The sequence below is a fragment of the Rhinichthys klamathensis genome, unplaced genomic scaffold (assembly GCF_029890125.1).
Source record: "Rhinichthys klamathensis goyatoka isolate OS25496 unplaced genomic scaffold, OSU_Roscu_1.1 h1tg000422l_1, whole genome shotgun sequence".
NCBI classification, from domain to species: domain Eukaryota; kingdom Metazoa; phylum Chordata; class Actinopteri; order Cypriniformes; family Leuciscidae; genus Rhinichthys; species Rhinichthys klamathensis.
The window spans coordinates 2,020,799-2,040,890 of record NW_026606920.1 but is presented as its reverse complement, the minus strand read 5'-3'; the positions used below and the strand labels follow the sequence as shown (position 1 = coordinate 2,040,890).

Below are 20,092 nucleotides of genomic sequence, written 5' to 3'. Positions count from 1 at the left end.
GACTCATTACTTTTAATACACAGTATTTTGCCACAGTGCATAAAATAGTACCCGAGCGTGTGTGTGTGTGAGGAAGATAAGCTTTTATACAGTATTCATGAGATCATAGAATGGGTAAAGCTCCCTCTCTCACCTTGGCAGCATCATCTGCATCGTCCTCATGCACAGAGCTGGAGGGGGAAGGTGTGGCGGACTTGCTCTCTGGTGGAGATGGGGATCCATGGGTGCCATTGTTGCTGTTCAGACCCAACTGAGCATTGAGTTGTGACTGGTTGATTGTGGTCAGCTGACCTTGAGGAACCATGCCAGGTTGGATCCTGGGTCTATGCGTATCCACCTGAGGGTGGCCACCGTAACGCGAGTCAGAGTTGACCATCTGCTGCATCTGGAAGATTAAAAGAAAACGTTGTTTTAAACAAATATACATAGGTGTTAAAATAACTAAACCAAACAGAAGTGAATCTCAATCAGCAGCATTTGTAGCATGATGTTGATTACCACAAAAATAATTTGAATAAGGAATTTTATTATTTTTTTAATTTAAAAAAAAAAGCTTATGGTGAGGCACTTTGCTTTCAGTGGTCGACTGACCAGACACTATATAATATTATTGCTTATTAAATTAAAGTATTATTACTTATTAAAACTAAGCTCACAAAAATGTTACAATTGAATTCACGAAAGGACTACCTATACACACGAGGATAATACTAATGTAAACTAGCACTAAATGTCTCCATCCATACCTTATGACAGGTTTATATTTTCACCTTCCTGCTGCTGTGAATGCTAGGCTGTATCAGGGTGTATAAAACATTGCTTTTGTACACTGTATCTGGGGGATAAATCACTTCCGACAAGGACAAGCCCTGTAGTGGTAGTCTGTCACCTGATACTGTCTGAAGCAACAGGTGACCTGAAATGTACCCCACGCCCACCATTGTATGCCGCACAATGCCCCCGACAGGTGGAGCTTTGGGGTTAGAGGCCACAGGCATTGCTCTGAAAGACAGGTGACTGTGTCTCCCTCCCCACATAAACACTTCAGACACTCTGAACCCTCAATACACAAAATATACTCGAATTATCTTCTAAAAGACTATTATTGAGTGGTGCTTGTCCTAAAAAAGTCACTGCCATGATATTAGGGTGTTCTGGGTGGTTTTCAATGTTTTTAATTTCAATTAAGTAATTCAAATTGAATAAAGTTTTACATTATATATATTAGTTTATACAGTTTCATTTATATTAATTCAATTATATATTTTATACTATATCTATATGTATAGTTTTATTTTACAGTTTAATAAAAATATATATACTGTATATACAGTTTGATTTTCAGCGAATAGCACAAAAGTTGAAAACATGAAAGTGTTTTTATGTCATGTCATGAAGCATCTGATAAACTATTAATTTCCGAGAATTCAGCATATCCAAACGCAATTGATTTAGTTGCAAAGGACTAATGACGTGACATTAAACAGCAATGGGGAGGAAAATCTCCAATCCATGCGGTTTTAGCGGTTAACTGACTAATCATAAACTGACACTGGTGAAAATGTCAAGTTCTCATGAAATGGCTGGGGGGGGAAATCGCAGTGGAAATCTGTTCAACTTTTTAGTGTTTACCCATTACAATGTTAATGGACAGGAGAAAGTTTCGTTTTTCAGCTAAATGCGTTCACCTTCATATACACACCTCGTTAATACGCTCCGTGTTTCCAATGTTTTACCCCATCCCACTCGATTTCTTGTGAAACATCTGTCTTTTCTTGAGGGGGACTTTTTTCTGCTAGTTAACCCAGACAATACCCACCTTGTGTGGGGTAATAATACAATGTGGTCAGTTTTGGGTAGAAAACACACTTCAACTTGAAAACCACACACGCGATTAAAGGTCACCTTTCTTTTTCATGGTAAAACAAAACTTAGAGGCAGGACACGCTTTCTGACAGAAACTAATAGTGAAATCAAAGACAAATTGTTTAATCATAGTGCAATTTCCCAATGAGAAAAACTTTACGACAAGAGGATCAACATGGCTGCGGAAAAAACCCTCAAATCGAGTTTGTCAGAGTGAGGTTGTGATGGTATTTATCATCTGAGCTCACCATTAATCTCCACCACACAGAGGACAAAGGCTTGCCAGGGATGAATAGAGGTCACGTGACGAGGTCACAGACAAAAGCCCTAAAGGTTGCCTGTTCTGCACTTTTTACGTTTTAAATAACAAATGGCTGCCTGGGCTGGCTGTTTTTTTTTCATCAGATCTACTGACCCGTGCTGCAAGGGAGGTCATACTCATCTGATATCAATTTCCTTTAAATCACAGGGCAAATTGTAATCACACGTACAGTATGAGACTATTTGCATGCTTATCTTCCTATAGTGCACGACAGAGACGTATGAAAGGGACGCGAGAACCCCAGCTTTCCATGGAGTCCAATGACATTTTAAAGGGAGGAAAATAATGTCTACTTTACTCCGGCTGTCACTTCAGGGGCACTTTCATGTCCTTCTGTTTCCATTAAAAAGGTATAAATAGCTTAAGTGCTGGACTAGATCAGAGCCAATTGTTTGCTCTGGGTAATAAAACCACAGCCCAATGATAAGGACTTTTTCAGGCAGAGTAATGAGGGTGTATTTCATGTCCTTGTGTTACTGTAGATCTTTATAAGCTAAAGCACACACTGGCTTTTTGTTTACCCTTTCGATCGTTCGAATGAATTTGAAATATATTCTGGCATAATCTTAGCTATTCATTTATTTCCTCTCAAGTTAATCCACTTCAGAATCGCTGTTATTTTTTATTAGTAATAATAGCTTGTCACAGTCTACACGATGGAAAACACCCAATATTTATGACATGCAGGAGTACATATGAGAAGTGAGGTAATTTGGAGTATAAAAGCTTAAAGCCGTATTACGCCATCTGTCATTTGGACATGCCAGTGTTTAATTGCTTTCGCTTGAATTTTACACAACCGCATGCAAATACCTGTCTCTTATTAAACTTCACTGTAAATGATCTATGCAAAAGCAGTCTAATAGAAGTAGCTTGTCACGCTGCACTTTCAAGGTCTCGAATGTTTTGCAGTGCACAGCAAAGAGCTGCAAACTGTAGGCTTTGCTGCAAATTTGCAATAAATGGAGATTTATGTCCATTACTGTTCCTTTTTTTTTATTTAGGCCACTGCTGGATGAGGATTTAGTGGCTTTTGCGCTGATGATGGACGATCTCGAAGCTTTTTACCGCTCACGCCCCTCTCTCTCTCTCTCCTCCGCTGTCAGCTCTGTTTAGATTTGCACATTTTACACACATCAACTTGTGATTATTTAAGCGGACATGTGGCTTTCTGGAAAGCAAACTTCACCTGGGCATTTCCAATAAATTCGTCGCGTTTCATGCGAATCACCGAGCTCATCAGAACGGCCCGATGAGATCTCATCTCTCACATTGTATGTTTAAAAAGAAGCCTTCCTCGTTTCTCGGGACTAGGGGATCCATTTAGCTATTCTCTGGCATTTACTTTCATTCTTTTTAATGGAACGAGGGGGAGGGATAGTGAAACCTTATGAGATAATTTTCCTTTTAATCTAATAGTTTTTAAGGTGAAGCACATTTCACTCAACTATCTCTGCTGGCTAAACAATGCAAGCTCTGAGACCTATACAATGAATGCAAAATGTGAGAGGCACATAAATGCACTCTCTGTTCCACCAGAGAAGGCAGCTCCAACAGGCTAATGCTGAGAGAAAATTAATTCCATCAGCTAGCTCTTTCATTCTCCACTGCAGCTACAAGCTCTCTGTCCCGTTGCCTGGCAACCATAATTCATAGCCGCTCTAAATGGATGTTCACCAAGCACTGAGAACATTAAGGTGAAAAGAACAAATGCCTTTGTGAATCTCAATATCTTTCAGTGTGCATGTCACTCTGTGTTTTTTTTAGCCACCCATGTGTATGTTATTCTTTAAAAATCTATTTGATGTAAGTTTAAGAGGGGCACTACGGAGGTGCATTTTCACGAAAAGAGTAACAAAGGAATCGAAAATATTGGTCGTACCATTTTTCTCTCTTTCGGCAGTTGTAATTTCGCCTTCATGTGCTCATTTCCGATAAATCATTTGTGCGAATATCAAATAGATAAAGGTCAAGATAATTTTTTTTTTTTTTAAATGCACAAAAACATGGCTCAATATTTAGGTTTGGCCCCCAAACATGAAGTATGTGGAAAACAATAGGTGAGAGATGATGAAGAGGAGAAGTTTCAGTTTGACTCGAGCGTCAGATTAGCAGCACATCTTCAACCACAGTTAGTCACAGCTCACCAACACTTCATATGTGTCATAATAACATTATGAGGTTTCTTGTACTTAACCAAAATTTAAGGTTTGGGTTTCATTTCTGCAGAAGTGGTAGCGATTTGTAGATGTCTGTAATTAATATCAATATAATATAAGAAAAAGACAAGAGAAGCGTGAGGTGAAAAAATAAGTTAGCAAACCAAATAAAATAATTTTAATATGTAATTATCTTTAGATCAAATATTAAATCTAATATAATAATCTAAATATAAATAATGTCATGCACGGATACTCTAATGATGAATTATTATATTGTAATAACCATATACTTCTGATTTTTTTTTTTCTAAGATTCAAAAGTTTATTTTTTAAAATCTACAGTTTCTGAATGTACTGTACAACTATCTAGTACAGCTACATGGCAAGCAGAATGCATTAGGAGGAGTGCCTTGATGCTAAATTATATTTAATTAACTTAATCCAACGGGGAATTTGGCATTGTTTCACTGTGCGTTAAATCACATTAGCTCTCATTTGCTGGGTGCTATCTCAATCATTCTATATGCCGCTCCAACCTCTTATAATCTCTGTTGAGGTGTTTCATTGGTGTCAATTAAATCATTGTTTGGGCACTGAAACGACTTTGCTGTTGCATAATTCTGTCATGCGAAATGCATTAGTGACATCTCAAAGGAGAGCATGTGCATCTTACAATGAAATTTCCTCCATACACAGAGAAACAGTATTTTTGGTACCTTTCCATACTATATTATATGGATGCACATTTCCACCTCAGAGTACAAAAAATGTAAATAGGTAACTGCAACTGCTTTTTCTTGATGCAAAAACCTCTATGTTCGTCTGACATTTTTCTGACATTTTCTTTTAAATGAGCATATTTATGGTTTCAATTTTACTCTATCAGTGGCATTTTAGAAAATACCTAAACATAGGAGCCTGATAAAAATGCTCATTTAAAAGAAAAATGCCAGATGGACTTTTGCATCTGAAGTATATATATATATATATATATATATATATATAAAATTGCTTTTGTGACATATATACACTTTGTTTCTCATAATTTCATCTTTATAAATGACAATGTGATTTATCTCAAAACAAAATGTCACTTTATAACAATATGACTTTATACGTTGCAATGCGATTTTAAATCATGCAATTGTGACTTTATTTCTCATAATTTTGGCTTTGTATCTCACAGTATGACTACTACTTTTAAACTGTATCCATGAATTACCCCTTTAGGCAGAAACGGACTTGCCTCCGGCCTTAGACAGAGAGCACCAGTACTCACCACTGAGAGGGAGTTGGTGAGCAGACTGCCATCTTGACCCAACATGTTGGGGACCGACATCCCGGACAGGTCCATTCCTTGCAGGTGAAAGGGGTGCAGTCCGTTCTGGGAGACAGGGGGGCAAAGGTGATGGTACGTTCCGGACTCAGACTCAGGCAAGTGTGCCAGCATGTGTTCGGGGAGGGTGGGGGGAGTGATAGGCGGGATGTTGAAGTCTTCGTCCCCAAGACTGGGCACTGGGTAGGACTGCTGGAATGAACAAAGGTTACGTGTCCTGTCAGAACACTGATTGGCTGATTACAAAATCACAATCTTATTCAAAAGATGATTCTGACTGGTCATTAGTGATGATGTATACAATGCATTTTTCATGGTAAATACAAAAGAACCTGATAAAGGAGGTATCACATTTGAAATCTCCCAACATAAAAATGACATTGTAACTTTAAAATGGAAAAGCGAGTGAATAGATGGTGAAGTGCAATGAGCATTCTTGTCAGAGAGTCTCCAAAGGCAGCATGAAAAGGCTTTCCAAACAGTTAGTTTGAAATACTGCACAACAGGGGGTCACCCGTAGGCTAGAACAAGGACAGACTGTCCATTTGATACTTATAAATAAGAGAATGAAATGGGTTACAGCAAGAACAGAAAAATCTTGTTGAAAACCAACATTCTTTGATGTTCTATATTCTGCCACTGAAGCGATCCTGCTATGGCAATGATTCACGCTGTATCAATAACAGAAAAAAGACTAATCACAACTATATACGCAGCAAATCAAATGCTGAATAAAGTACATCAAAGTGCACTGCACATTACAGTGATTCATTCATACTATTTGAGCCTTTGAGGAAGTAAAATTATATGCAAATGGTCAATCAATCTCATTAGACTATAACAAAAGGCTGTTTTTATGAGGCTGAACAGTCACTTGCGCTTGGCTGTGAAGTTTGATTTGGCTGCCTTAAAACAGCCCGTCCTGCACGCTGCCTCCTCCAGCCCCTGTCAGTTTAGACTGTGATGAAAAAGATGTAAAGCAGATAAGGAGATGAAAGGCTGTACAAATCCAAGCAAAATCATAAATTATTCGGTAAACACTCCCTTGGAGTAAAATACTGTAGAAAAAATATATACAGTTATCAGAAGGCATAGTGATGAAGTTTATCATCGGTACCAAAGGCAAGTCGGAAAACACATCGTGTCGAACACTTCACGAAACGCTAACCGTAAATATGCCTCAGCCTCTGATTCGACTCGAAATGACTCAAATGATCCCTCTCTCTCTCTCTTTTTTTTTACCTTGAAAGGGGCTTCTCTTTTCTGCTGCTTTATTATCTCTAATACATAGCTTTTATTTGCAGCAAACTAAATGAACCTGTCAGACAGCCAACTACAGGCAATTAGGTATGAAATTGGTTCCAAATTCAAACTCAACTCAAATAACGGTCCAACTGTTACTTTTAAGGATTGCAATAATCGTTTTAATGAGCTTCCTACTTCTGCCTCTAAAAGCCAATGTATCATGCTCATTTGCATATTTGATTGTGTTGTGCCTCACAGATGTCTGCGTTTGTTTGCGGGAAATATGCTGGCATAATTCATACAGTAAGGCCCTTAGAGGAATGATTTGACTGCCAAATTAAAAAAAATAAATCACATAGAACAAGATGACTGTTTGCAGTGGCTTGCATTGCTGTTGATACATGCGAGTAATGTACTTATTTGTGTAATTATTGTCGAAAGAAGAAAAATAAATAATTATTTTCAGGTAAAAAAAATATATAAATAAATAAGAGCAGGAACGGATAACAGTTTTGTCGGCTCGAGTCGAGGTGCGATTGTTTATGTGTTCTAACGGTACGTGAAGTTTCTTGGTATCCTGTCTTTCTTTTTTTACACTTTTCTTTTTTTGTGACACTGAGGTGCGTAAACAGGCAGCCAAGAAAGAGAACACAGGAAATAAATAACCCTGTGCTGTGGTGTGTGGCTCTGAAAAAAAGTGAAATGCACAAAAATTAAGAGACATTGCAAACATTTCCTACATCTGTGTGTTTTTGTTGTGAAAAAGAAGACGTTAGATGAGGCCGCGCGTACAAACATATCAAAACATGGTGTCATCTGATGCTGATCTACTTATTGAACTGGAAACTGCAAAGAAGTTCCAGCTAATCAAAATAAATTCTTTTCTGAAGCAATATGTGCTACGAGTAAGTTCATTTTTTCAATTCCGACATCCTTCATTTTTCAATCTGTAGTCATGTTGCTGGTAATTGAAATATTTTTGTATCATCTGATGAAACCTGAATCAGATCATTCGAAATGAACTAAATTAACTTTTTAAATTCTGAGTCAGGATTGTGGGAAATTACCCGCACAATGTCTGTACTTTCAGTTCAGTGTTTACTTAGTATTCATAATTCAGTTACATTCAGATCGCTACGTGTAATTTTAACATAATTTAGGTGTGCGGTTTTCCTCTAAAAGGCTATCTTTCATTTATCAATAAATGGAACATAGAAGAAAAACGACAATTTCTGTGTAAATGAGGACTTTGGATGACACATAGTTTCCCAACAACCCTCATTCGCATTACATGCAAAGGAGGGGAAGGAGAAGAAAATGACAAGTTTTGAGATCCACAACGTGCAAGTCCTTGTCCATTTCGTGTGACATCATTTCGACTGGACAACAAATCTCTCGGGGAGGTGATTGCCTGTCAAATAGCACAAGGGTAATGGGACTGGTGGGAGATGAATGGCAAATGAGCAAGAGAGTCATTTAAATCTACTATCAATTACTGATGATGGTCATGATGGCTGTATGGAATCATTGTCTATGGGCGACTTCACAGCCAGCAGTCAATCAAAGCTTCACAGCGGAGGGGGAAAGTGGAATAAACTGGGGGAATAGTCATGTATCTGATGCCGTTTACACTGACAATAAGGAAAGAAAGGAGAGAGAGCTCTTGTGTTTTTAACAGTGTAGTGAATGAGTGGCAGAAATGCTTCACCAGCAGAAATTACGCATTATATTACTGCAGCCTCACAATGGAGATGTGAATTGTTTATAAGCCTTCCATCTTGACAGGCGTAAATCAGCTCGTCATTATGAAAGAAGAGCATGTGTACTGAGATATGAGGTGGATGAGAAAAAGTGCATTTTGAGATAAGATATACGCTCCATCATTATGCCACAAAATGCATTAAAACAAATTTAGGACATGTTTTTTGACGATTTAGAAGGATGGGTGAGACTGAGGCTAGTTTTTTAACTGGGGAAGCTGTATTCCAGTTCTTAAATCAAGTGTTTTTTATCTCTAGCTGTGGTTTTGTATGTTGTTTTCAAACCCCTAACCACTTCAATTTTGAATAATATTTTTTTTTAGAATTTTAGTAATAATAAAATACATTTATAAAGATCATAAATGATATGAAAAAGAACAAAAACATTTTAAATAAATGTAGAAAAATAAATGCATTCTTGTTTTTTGGTTAATATTATTATTCTTAATAATAAAATTTATTTTTTATTATTCATTTTTGTGAATTTTATCTTCTCAAATTGTACTCTGGTAAGTTGTCACATGTTGCCATTTGAAACATTTTATATCAGCACAAGATTCAATGATTGTTTTGTGTTTCAAAATTGTTTTAATGATTTTAACAGTACTTCCTATAATTGACAGTGGCATTTTCATTGTGACAATTTACCCCATAAAATGTGACAATATTCCCCAGTATTTGTGCAAAAATATCAATGAGTATTAAATGAACTATGTCTTTTTTCCTAGGCATTTATCCCATAACTGCATAAATGTGAAAATGCACTTTCCAAACTTAAATGGTTGTAATTCATAAATGACACTCAGCAGATTATTGCACTTCAAAAAAATAAAGTGTAAAAAAGTTATAGAAGTTTAAGTTATACTGTATGAAACAAATGTCCGGTACTAAACATTTTGTATTTGATACAAAACATATATTTTACAAAATACTTTTTACTCTAAAATTGCTATAAAATCAAAGCCATATGTCTAACCAAGTTGTGTTCCAAATTTGAAGTTGATATCACAAAAATGTAAGTTCCCAAAGATTTTAAGGTGCTATACCAAAAATAGCATGTACGAGATCCGAATGCACTGACATAAGAAGCCTGCTTTAGGCCAATCATAAAGTTCTTATTGAGATTGATTACTCCGCGGCACTTACAGTAAGCACCGCTGCTTTTTAATATTTTTCTATGTAACTATGTGCTAGATGGACATCTTTGACCGTTGCGCCATGTCTCGCAGCTCGAGCCTTCTTTTTCATTCATTAGCACTGCGGCTCAGCAAAAACGCGTTTTGTGTGATCATCCCCTTATGCCTGTCAAAAATAATGCTGTCAAATTGAGCAGATAGTGAAACGAAAGCGCTTCTCCTCATGCGGGCTAATGAAGACAACGGCGCAGAGTTTAAAGATAATTTTCCGATGACTGACATCACAGAATTTATCGGTATTTTGGTGCTGATGTGTGAATGGTCTCTTAACGGTAAAAAGCCAGAACGCCGTTGCTTGTGTGAACAGCATTTTTGTGTCGTTCTAGTCATTTTATGGTAATTTACTGTGTGAAAGGGGCATTAGGTGCAACTTTTCAAAAGGTTTTTTTTTCTGGGCAACACTTTAAGGTATTTGCCTTTCGCAGAAACAAAACTACTCTATTTAAATGATCACTCCAGGATTGGCTGTGGATCATTACCCAGAGCTCCATGTGGCACGAGGAGCGCTCCAACATGTTGTCATGCCCTTCCACCAATTAAATTGCCAAAGAACAGCAAACGGAAAAGTAAACAACGATAACCTGCGCCTGCAGATGAGGCGGCTTTTTTATAATGTAATTTTGAATAATGAAGATGTCAGGTTAAATGGTACAGTAGTTAAACTTAATAAGTTGCCCTGTTTTTTTTCCCAATCGCCTTTTCATTTGCCATCTAGTCTGGGATTGTGTGAGAGAGGCAACGAAAGCAATTCAGCCTGTAATGAATACCTCTGGGACCCAGGGGCAGTGATCATTTGAATGCAACATTCTTTGGCCGGGCCCCCAAAACAACCTCGGACTCGCTGAGCTGCCGATTACTGTTGAGAGCTTCTGGATAAATGCAGAAGGGCTTGTCTGTCTTGTGCTAGCATCAAGGTCAAGCATTTTGGAGGAGGTTTCTACTTTGTTTAATGGAGAGCGTGTGAAGCCTCGTCTGACCCGAGCTGCGGCATCACACCCCACCGGCGTGTCTTATAACCCGAATGGGATCAAAGCATACAGGCATGGTCCACGAGCGACCACTCCCTGTCCGGCACGCTGCATCAGTGCCTTTGAGCAGCTTAAAGCTCATGCATGCATGAATATGCAATTCATGAATATCTCTGAATAATGCATGTTATGAGAAATACAATGCTGGAATTATTTGACCGATTATTTAAGATATACTACTGTTGAAATATTTAATAAATATGTTGTATAGGAACATTACTTTGGCACAAGAGAACATTTCTGGAAAAAAAACACATGTAAGAACGGGCCTCTTCATTCCCAGGAGAGAGCACAAGGTTAGTTTATGCATGTTTAAAAAGCACAGCTTTCTCCTGGTCCCCCAAGAGCTCTGCAACATCTGGGGGGAGGGGGGTGGGGGATGGATACGAGCAACTCTATATAAACCCACACAGAAATCTGACAACCCCCCTCATCAGAGACTATATACATGTCAAACCACTGCGGCGGGCAAATACATTCTGTGCAAGAAACAAACAAATAACATATCGTACACATATATGCCGCTCTTATAGTTAGGGATAGTATTAACATCAAATACACTTCCTGAATGCAGCATTGCATCTTCTATAACAAAGATAAGACAATTTCACCCAACCAAATGTGATTGTTAAACACTTATTATCAGGTTTAAACAAAAACCAAGAGTTGTTAAGCGAACATTGCTCGCTCTCCGAGTCAAAGCGAGCGCTTTCACAAGTAGTGTCTTTGAGCGTAGTCCAGAAATATGAGAAGTGTGTATATTTTTAGTGTTCGCTGAGTGTATGCTGTAGTCGGCTTTATCTAGCATCGCTGGCACACGCTACTTCATCTTGCTGCTGCATTTAAAATAAATAAACGGTGATACAGAGCGCTTGTGGGCTGACATGCGCTCAACACTCCGCCATTTTGGGCTAATAAATGTGGCTTTTATTTAATGGCCAAGAAACACATGGTTTGGGGTTGGAAGAAGGGGGAATGAGAGGAGATTGTAAGATAGGAGAGAACCTGTGTGCAGACAGACAGACTGGCCTATGAATGCTCTATGTATTTTAACATTTCATTGATTCAGTTTATTTTTTTTCTTCTGGGCTGTTATTATTGTTATGTCTCTCAGAGAGGAACGGATCTCCACGTGCAGAGATGCTCAGATGGATAACAGTATCACATTTTGTCACTTCAAGCAGCTACGAGGCTTTCAAAAGTGTTGTCAGTCAGTGGGAATGTTTTGGTGGCAAAAAGGCAGGCAGATTTCAAAGAGATTAACAGAAGTTTTTAAATGTCATTTTAACACATGCCTGTTTCCTTTATAAAAAAAGTCCCTCTCATCACCAGCTCTGTTCTCAAGTTACAATTCCAACAACTAAATCTTTTACATGATGTAAAGCCAATATTCTCAAAAAGACATGCTTATTGGAATGTACCTTATAATATAATATAATATTTATAATGTTTTTTAATATTTATCATTATTATTTATATTATTACACCATGTAGTTGTTGAGAACATGCCTCGCTATAGCATGATGAACTGTATCTTTTTCTAGGCAATATCAAGCTTTTTTTTGTAACCGAGACTTTAAGGTGTATGTGTCAATACAGAAACTGAATTAAAAATGACAACTAGCCCCCTCCCCATAGCCTAATATTTAAAAAGAAGAACAAAAAGGTAATCAGTTTATTTGTCTATACATTCCATTTTGTATATGTTTGATCTAGACCAGTTTTTGCTTGCTCCACTACACAAATTTTGGCTCTATTTCGTAAGAGCAAAATAGCTTTAAAGTTCATTACGAGATCTGAAGGTTCCCCCACCTCCAAAATTCCAATTTAACCCCTGCAAATGTGATCAGTGATGCCTTGCAATTCCAACTGAAGAGATGTGAAGGGCCACCTCTAGTTTCAGTATCTATGCACATAAATTACATCTTTAACGGTACACTCAACATCATTGATCTCAACCAATCGCTCTGAGGACCGGCTTATGAATGTAACAGCGTTGTTCATACCAGTGCACAGACCACGGCAGCATTTAGATCTTTAAAATCAACCTAAAAATTAACAGATCAAACCAAAAGTACTTCAGCAACCATTCATTTAAAAACCATGATCCTTACACTTGGCCTTGGCCGCTTTCCAGGTTGCCTTTGTTTCGTATTATAGAGCAGATTAAAAGACGCAATTGCAGTACATGTTTTGCCTTCAGCGCTGGAGCTGTGGATGCTTTTCAGCTTCAGTTTTAGCTTCCTGAGTGCGAAGTTTAAAATAGGCACAGGGGTACACTTCTCTTTAATTCGGTTAATGTGTGTTTAAAAGCAGGAGAAAGCTTTGTGGCTACGTACCACACACCAAGGTCAAGGTGAATTCAACTGTTGTTGCCAATAAAAGTAATTACCTGTTCCCAACAGAGGTAAAGAGAGAAGTTGAGAAAGAGAGAGAGGGTGAGAGATGCAAGGAAGCACGAAAACAGCAGAAAATAGAGACCGCCGCTCATAAGCAAAAGGAAGTAATATCTACAAAGGGAGTTTTAAGATTCAAAGGGAAACATAAAAGTAGTGCTAGACTCAAAGCAGCTCTAAGATTACAGCAATCCTATTCACACATGTGAAATCAATGTGGAGCTCAATGGCAAATAAAAGTGTGATCTACACAACAATGGAGTGCAGGATGCAGGGACAGACATCGTCTAAAAACGGTATAAAGTACAATGGACCCTTTTTCACAGACTTTGATATATTTTCCACTTTAATTTAGCAGGTTAGCTTCTCTCTCTCTCTCTCTTAATGTACATAATTTCATGTAAAGTTAAAATAGAAGGACCATTTTGTGTCATATAACTCTGGAATTAAAAGAAGACAAATCTAGGTAACCAGAAGGTACTGCTGCAAAGGAGTTTAAGGCGTCGCTTCACAACATTCTCTAAATTAGCATTAGCGACCAGAATAACTGATAACATTTCAATTGTGAAAAAGATGTGTACAAATTAATTTAGAAGCTATATCTCTTCAGTTAGTTATTAGTAGCTAGCTAGTTTCATTTTCATGTTTTGTAAGAAATTCTGATACGCTAATATGCCATGTTACACTACAGCGCCTTCACAGACGGTTTCAAATACAGCTGCTGAGGAAGTGACAGCAAATTGTTGTAATTATCTCTCTATTCATTTATTAATATTCATTTTCTTTTTATTAACTCTTTTAGAAAGTCAAAAAACTTAAGAGATTTATTAAATTTACTGTTTTTGGTCGATAATTGATATTTACTTGTGCTGCTAATTTCCTCTATTTTTACATTACATTAACTGTCCCTTGCTTCATCTAACGCTCACTTAAATTAATCTTTAAAAACTCTAAGAATTTAATAAAACTGTTAAATGTAATCTGTAGCAAATCTCAAAATTAATATTTATTTTTCATACTGTACATAATGTTGTGATGCCTAACATCACTTGAAGCCTTTAAAGACCCACTCCGATGAAAATAATGTTTTTCTAGGTGTTAACATGTTCTTGTGGCATTTTTCTGATGTTAGAGGACATATCTTGAGAAAAATCAGCTCAAAGTTGTATTTCTGAGTATTTCTACATTCAAAGGGCTGTGAATCAGTAAGTTAGCAGACGCTAAAATGCCGGCTAAAATCGACTGGAGTTGTGACGTAGTAACTCCACTGGGCGTCTCCACACGCGACGTCTTGGAGTGAAATAATGATCGGTGACGGTGATAACTTTGATTAACTTCGGATAATAATAATTAACGTGTATATAATACTGTTGCCCCACCGGTATTGGGGGTGTAAGCTAGCGGGAGAGACAGAGCTCTCAGCAACGGGCAGGGGGAGGGGCGTCTCCGTGCCAACGGCTCCGCCCACAACGCAGAGGCGAATTGCTAATGAGCTGCTGCCGCTCTGCTGAAGCGAAGTCCCAGAAAACGGCACAGGTTTTGTGATTTTGGCTAAAAATGGCATAATCATAATTTAAAGACCACTGGGAATGTTTAAAAATAGCTAAAAATATGATCGGAGTGGGACTTTAAAATGATTGATTTTAATTGAAAGTGTTTTATTTTTAAAAGACTTATACAAAGTAGTATTTTTCTAGTGCATAAATAATCATCAGCCACTTCCGTTTTCCAAACCCGTAAATGTAAAAATGGTCAATATGGATGAGACACACACAGTACGTAACACACACACAAATCGTCAGTTGATGTTATTTTGATTGGCGTCTGGTTGGCGTTGGTGTGGAGTTATTTACCCATGTCAGACGGTGGCCGTCCGTGTGTGTAGGGGTCTCTCTTTTCCAGTGGCCGCCGGCCTGTTTGTTGCTGTGCTGCGTCTGGCTGGGACTGGCAGGTACGCGGAACTACAGTGGGATGCAAGGCCAAGGGGTCAACCGACACAGCAGGGTGACAAGAAACATGCACATGCAAGACTCATCACACCTTTCAGCTTTCATCACTCTTCAATCCATTTTTTTTGGCTCTGTGTTCTTTAGATTCTCAATGCATCTTTCATCTCCACCCACATTAAAGCTGTAGCAAACATGCAGCGTGAGCACCTTAAACACAGTGACCAGGGATGCACAATGCAGACAATGCACATTTTAAACCAATTTCAGGCTATATGGCTCAATAGGACCGTATGCAGCTTTTCGTGTTTAAAGAAGTAACTCTGAAACAAACAAGTGACCTGTAATTTAGTGCACTTTCCTTTACATTCTCCTGAATGCATTTGCTACAGTGTGCTGAATAATTCATGAGTCAAATATCATTTATTTATTTTTCCTCTTTCTATTGAGAGCCATAACACTACTGGGCTTAGTCTCTACAGCCTACAGCAGGTTAGACTGTAATTCCCACTAATTCTCTAGATCACAATGTATTGTGAATGCTTATTGAAGAGCTTTTAGGGCTCACATCAGATATATCATGTGCTGAACATGAACATGACTTTTCAAGCACAAAGCAAAGCATGTAACCTCAACATAACATCATAATTAGGCAAGTCAGTGGAAGCCAACTATTAGCATTTAGTTTCAGTTGACTATTAACTAATATATTTGTCCACTGATATTAGATTACACTGAATAGTTTCTTTAAAAAAAAACAGTAACACTAATTTGCTGTTAAATTAAATTATATTATATATTGTAGTTGAAATAATTGTCCTAACTAGGTCAGTTGATTGACCATCATGCCCATCATATTTGACCATCATTTTTTTTGTTATTGCACAAAGAGCTACAACTTTGTCAAACTGCAAGCGAATGCGTTCATGATTAAGTTTAAATATACAATTTTCGACATGTGTGAGAAAGGTGTGAATTGCACCTTCACACATTTCAGGAGAACAGAGACCTGTTAAACGTTACTTATGTCAAACTAAAAGACAGAAGATGTTTTGAGCAGGTTGCCAAACCATATGGACAGTTTTTTCTAAAAACGTGTTTCATTATTAAATTTACTTTATCAAATGGAATAATTATTCATAACACTTTTTTAACTTGTAATGAGAAAAACACAAGTGAGATGGGGAGGGAGGGAGGGAGGGAGTTATTTTAGAGCGGGAGCTATTGCACATTACATTCTACATGTCTTACATTAAAGGCCAAACTCTGTGATCCACAAACAGATTGAATTCAGCGCTTTCATTGTGTTTACTGCGTCGAGGCGCTTTGCAGAAAAGTTGTTTTAACCTTGAGTATTATTCTACGTCCCATTGTGTATAGTGTTCGAAGTTTGAAATGTCAAAATGTAGCTTGCTCAAATTTAATAGAATGCAAGCACAGTTCAGATCAATGCGTCTATAAAAACAGGCCAAACCCAAACAGCTCGTGACAAAAGCAGGAAGGAAATGTTTTAATAGAGTAGCAGCATCATACATTGCCTGCTGCTGGCTGATAAAACTAGCAGGGGGAAAAAATCCTAAAGTTCGACTCTAAACGTACTATTTTGCACGTGCACACATGATCAGTCCATCTACAGTGCATCGCATTCACATTCACTTCCCTACAGCAGAATGTGGCAGGTGTGCTAAGGGGCGCTAATTAACCTGTAGCCTTAATTCATTAGGCAAACGTGTAGAAGGTCCCGTAAGACAACCTGCACTCCTCATGTTCACCCTTGACCTTAATGCACCGAACTGCATGTTTTAGTTTTAAAAATTAATCAAGCTGTGCTTTTTATAACAAGATGTGCTGAACTATCTAGTCGGCAAAGCTCGAGTCACTGATGAAACGGCCTTTTATCTCGGTTCTTCGAACAAGTGCAAGTATCCTGAAATAAACTTCCCTTTCGATGAGTAACTAGAGGAGAATTGCACTGAAGCGCTGCAGTCTGCCTTCTATAAACCCACGGCCTTGTGTGGAGTCCATACTGTGTGTCGTTTTTAATGAAAGTGTAAATGGAGGAAATGAAAGCCTGCGACAATATGCATTAAAGCTTCATTTCATTAAGCTTTAAATGCTTTGTTTACATGTTATAATAGCCCCTGATTATGGTGGCGACTGATAGTGGCTCTAATTTGTGATGCGCCGGCTTAAATTTGTTTAATTACGACTTAAAACAAAAGGAGTGAGCAGTAATTAACCCACCTGGTTCCCTGGCACAAAGTCCTGGCTGGGCTCTGGCATACTCATGAACATGTTTTCACTGTCGTACTGCAAACAGAAAGAGAGAGAGGAAAATACAATAAATAAACAGTCAGAAATGTTAGCTTGACACATAATATGAGCCACAGAACATGCGGTTGGTATTTCTGCGCAGTGCTTTCTTCCCAAAACGCAGGGCTCATAGACAATTAGTCTTTGAAGTCCCTGCCGTATCAGATGGAGATGTCAGTGATTTGATGTAATTAGTACAGTGGTAATTAAAGTTGCTGGTTGAGGGGGATGAATGAAATGCTTTCATGTGTGCAGTGGAATAAAACAGAGGGAGTTTGATGAGCCCACACAAGGATAGACCTGAGCCTGTAGGAAGGGTACAGGTGTCTCACCGCAGATATAAACGTACAAAAACCTGTTAAATTTACAGTTTGACTTATTATACCATCAACGGACCGATTAATACAATATCAAAATGTAAGACTATGTAATAGTCTATGAAATGTAAAAAAAAAAAAAAAAAATTACACTAAGGTTTTAGAATTGGCTTTCCACAATTAGGATAAAATGAATTTGGTAATTTCTACACCACTGGCAGCACCAAATTAGAGTTATTAATTTTGCAATTCTTATGCTGCCATTGGCACAGAAAATACATGCTTCACCTTTACAGTCAACGTGAAATAAAAATTGACAATATTACTTCCTTAATTTATGTTCCTGGTCTTATTGTGTATGATTCAATGGTGCATATTATTCCAAACGGAAGAAAAGTTAATCTGTTTTTAAAAAAAAGTTAATCTTGTAGCCTATTTAAAAAAAAAATATATATATATATATATATATTATATATTTAAATTATATTATATTTTGTAATATTAATATTATTAAATATAATTGTAAAATATTAAATATAAATTGAACAAAATGAAGTCAAGTCACCTTTATTTATATATCACTTTATACAATACAGATTGTTTCAAAGCAAATGCTCCGCCTCTGAACCAACTCGCCTTTTTTGGCTGACGTCATGTATTCCCTCATACTTTTTCAACCCCTTGATTCCAACAATCCGGCTCTATTCTGGCACGTAATCTGCACGTCGATTTATTCCAGATGGATGAAATCAAGCCTTTTTTGCTCATTAAATTTCACTCAGAAATATGTCAGATTATAGAAGTAAAATGAGTTGCACATGCATGGCATTTCATGTTGACTTTAAAGTTCTAAAAATTTTTGTTTTTTCTTGAGATTTAATAAGAAAACTTTTTGAAACCAGAACTGGTAATGAATCTTCTATACCTCCATGACAAACAGCAATCAGTCAGTTCAGCCACAGTGTCTTTTACAGTACACATGCAGCTTGTGCATTCACCTGCTGAAGATGCTCAAAACAGCTTCAGCTGAGTCAGTGCAGGTTAAATGTGTGATGAAGGAGAATGAGCCCGTGACCCAGCTGTGCAGCACACCTGGGAAATTACAGGAGCCCACACTGGCTGCCTGCTACAGTCCACTCAGCAACACACACTTGCACACACAGATTCTGCTGACAGGCCTTCCTGACAAATACACGCCAATTTACATCTGCTCCTTCTTTAAAACCCATGAAAAATGACTGATTAACATCAAAAGCAGAAATCAGATATGTTTTAAGTTGGCTGTGAGGAAATGGCGTTCTCAGCAAAAGGTCCCGACAGCGTTGTCATTAACACAGATCCATGACACGTATTTGAGTGTTACGAACGAATGAGAGAGGGCGTCACGAAGAAGAGGAGATTGAGTGAGAGAGGAAACTCATGGATGATGCCTGTCACTGGCTGAATGTTTATATTTCTGTTCATCCAAGCAGCACATCTCATTTCATTATGCCTGCTCGAGATAATTCTATGGAAATGAAATGGCAATAATCCTAATGAAAGCCTATCACATTGCGACCTTTTAAGTGTGTGAGTTGATGGGCTGATCTGATTGGTTTTTGCACACGGATGACAGTTAATTTCATGCTAGCTTATTAATTGTGATTAATGTGATCAGGCTGATCTAAGATTTGGCTATTCTTAAACTATGAAATCAGCTGTTTTTAAAACAACATACAAGATAGTCATGAGTGTACCAAAATCAATGTTGAAAAAGCATCTAATCTTTCAGCTATGCTGCAGTTATTGCAGTTAGACACGTGCTCTGTTACAAAACCTAGGAGCTGCCTTTCTGTTTACTTACACAGGCAGCAGCTTAATTGAAATTGGACCTAGTAAGCTGCCTTTATAGACAGCCAGTTATTTATAACAGAAGATATCCATTTTTATAAAGATTCTCTCTGGTTTCTCACTGTTATGACCTTTAACATGGCTCTCTCAGTGTCTGTGCGCTGTTCTATCTACTTAGCTCTTACCCTATCAGACACTATTTGCATATGAATGTGCCAGTGGAAAGTGTGAGGTGGCCTTAGCTGAAAAAGTATAACCTCAGAGCTAAACACATCAAACTGACACCAAATCCATCCAGCAACAGTTGGCCAACACCCTCCCTCAACTATACGCCGACTGCACTTTAGAAGCAAACCGGCAATGTGCGAACTCCAT

General features: G+C 37.8%; 1 protein-coding gene across 3 annotated transcripts in view; it reads right to left on the bottom strand.

Moving 5' to 3' along the window:
• The window catches only part of tox (thymocyte selection-associated high mobility group box), a 59,799-nt gene that overhangs the window by 10,282 nt on the left and 29,425 nt on the right, over window positions 1–20,092 (bottom strand). The window contains exons 2-5 of one of the 3 annotated variants that reach the window (XM_056235484.1): window positions 17,502–17,567; window positions 15,165–15,272; window positions 5,630–5,875; window positions 134–385 (exon numbers count right to left, since the gene is read on the bottom strand). In XM_056235484.1, coding sequence (XP_056091459.1) covers window positions 134–385; window positions 5,630–5,875; window positions 15,165–15,272; window positions 17,502–17,567 — 672 coding nt within the window. Of the gene's footprint in view, window positions 1–133; window positions 386–5,629; window positions 5,879–15,164; window positions 15,273–17,501; window positions 17,568–20,092 lie in introns of all 3 variants that reach the window. The other 2 variants (XM_056235483.1, XM_056235485.1) reach the window with 2 other exon arrangements.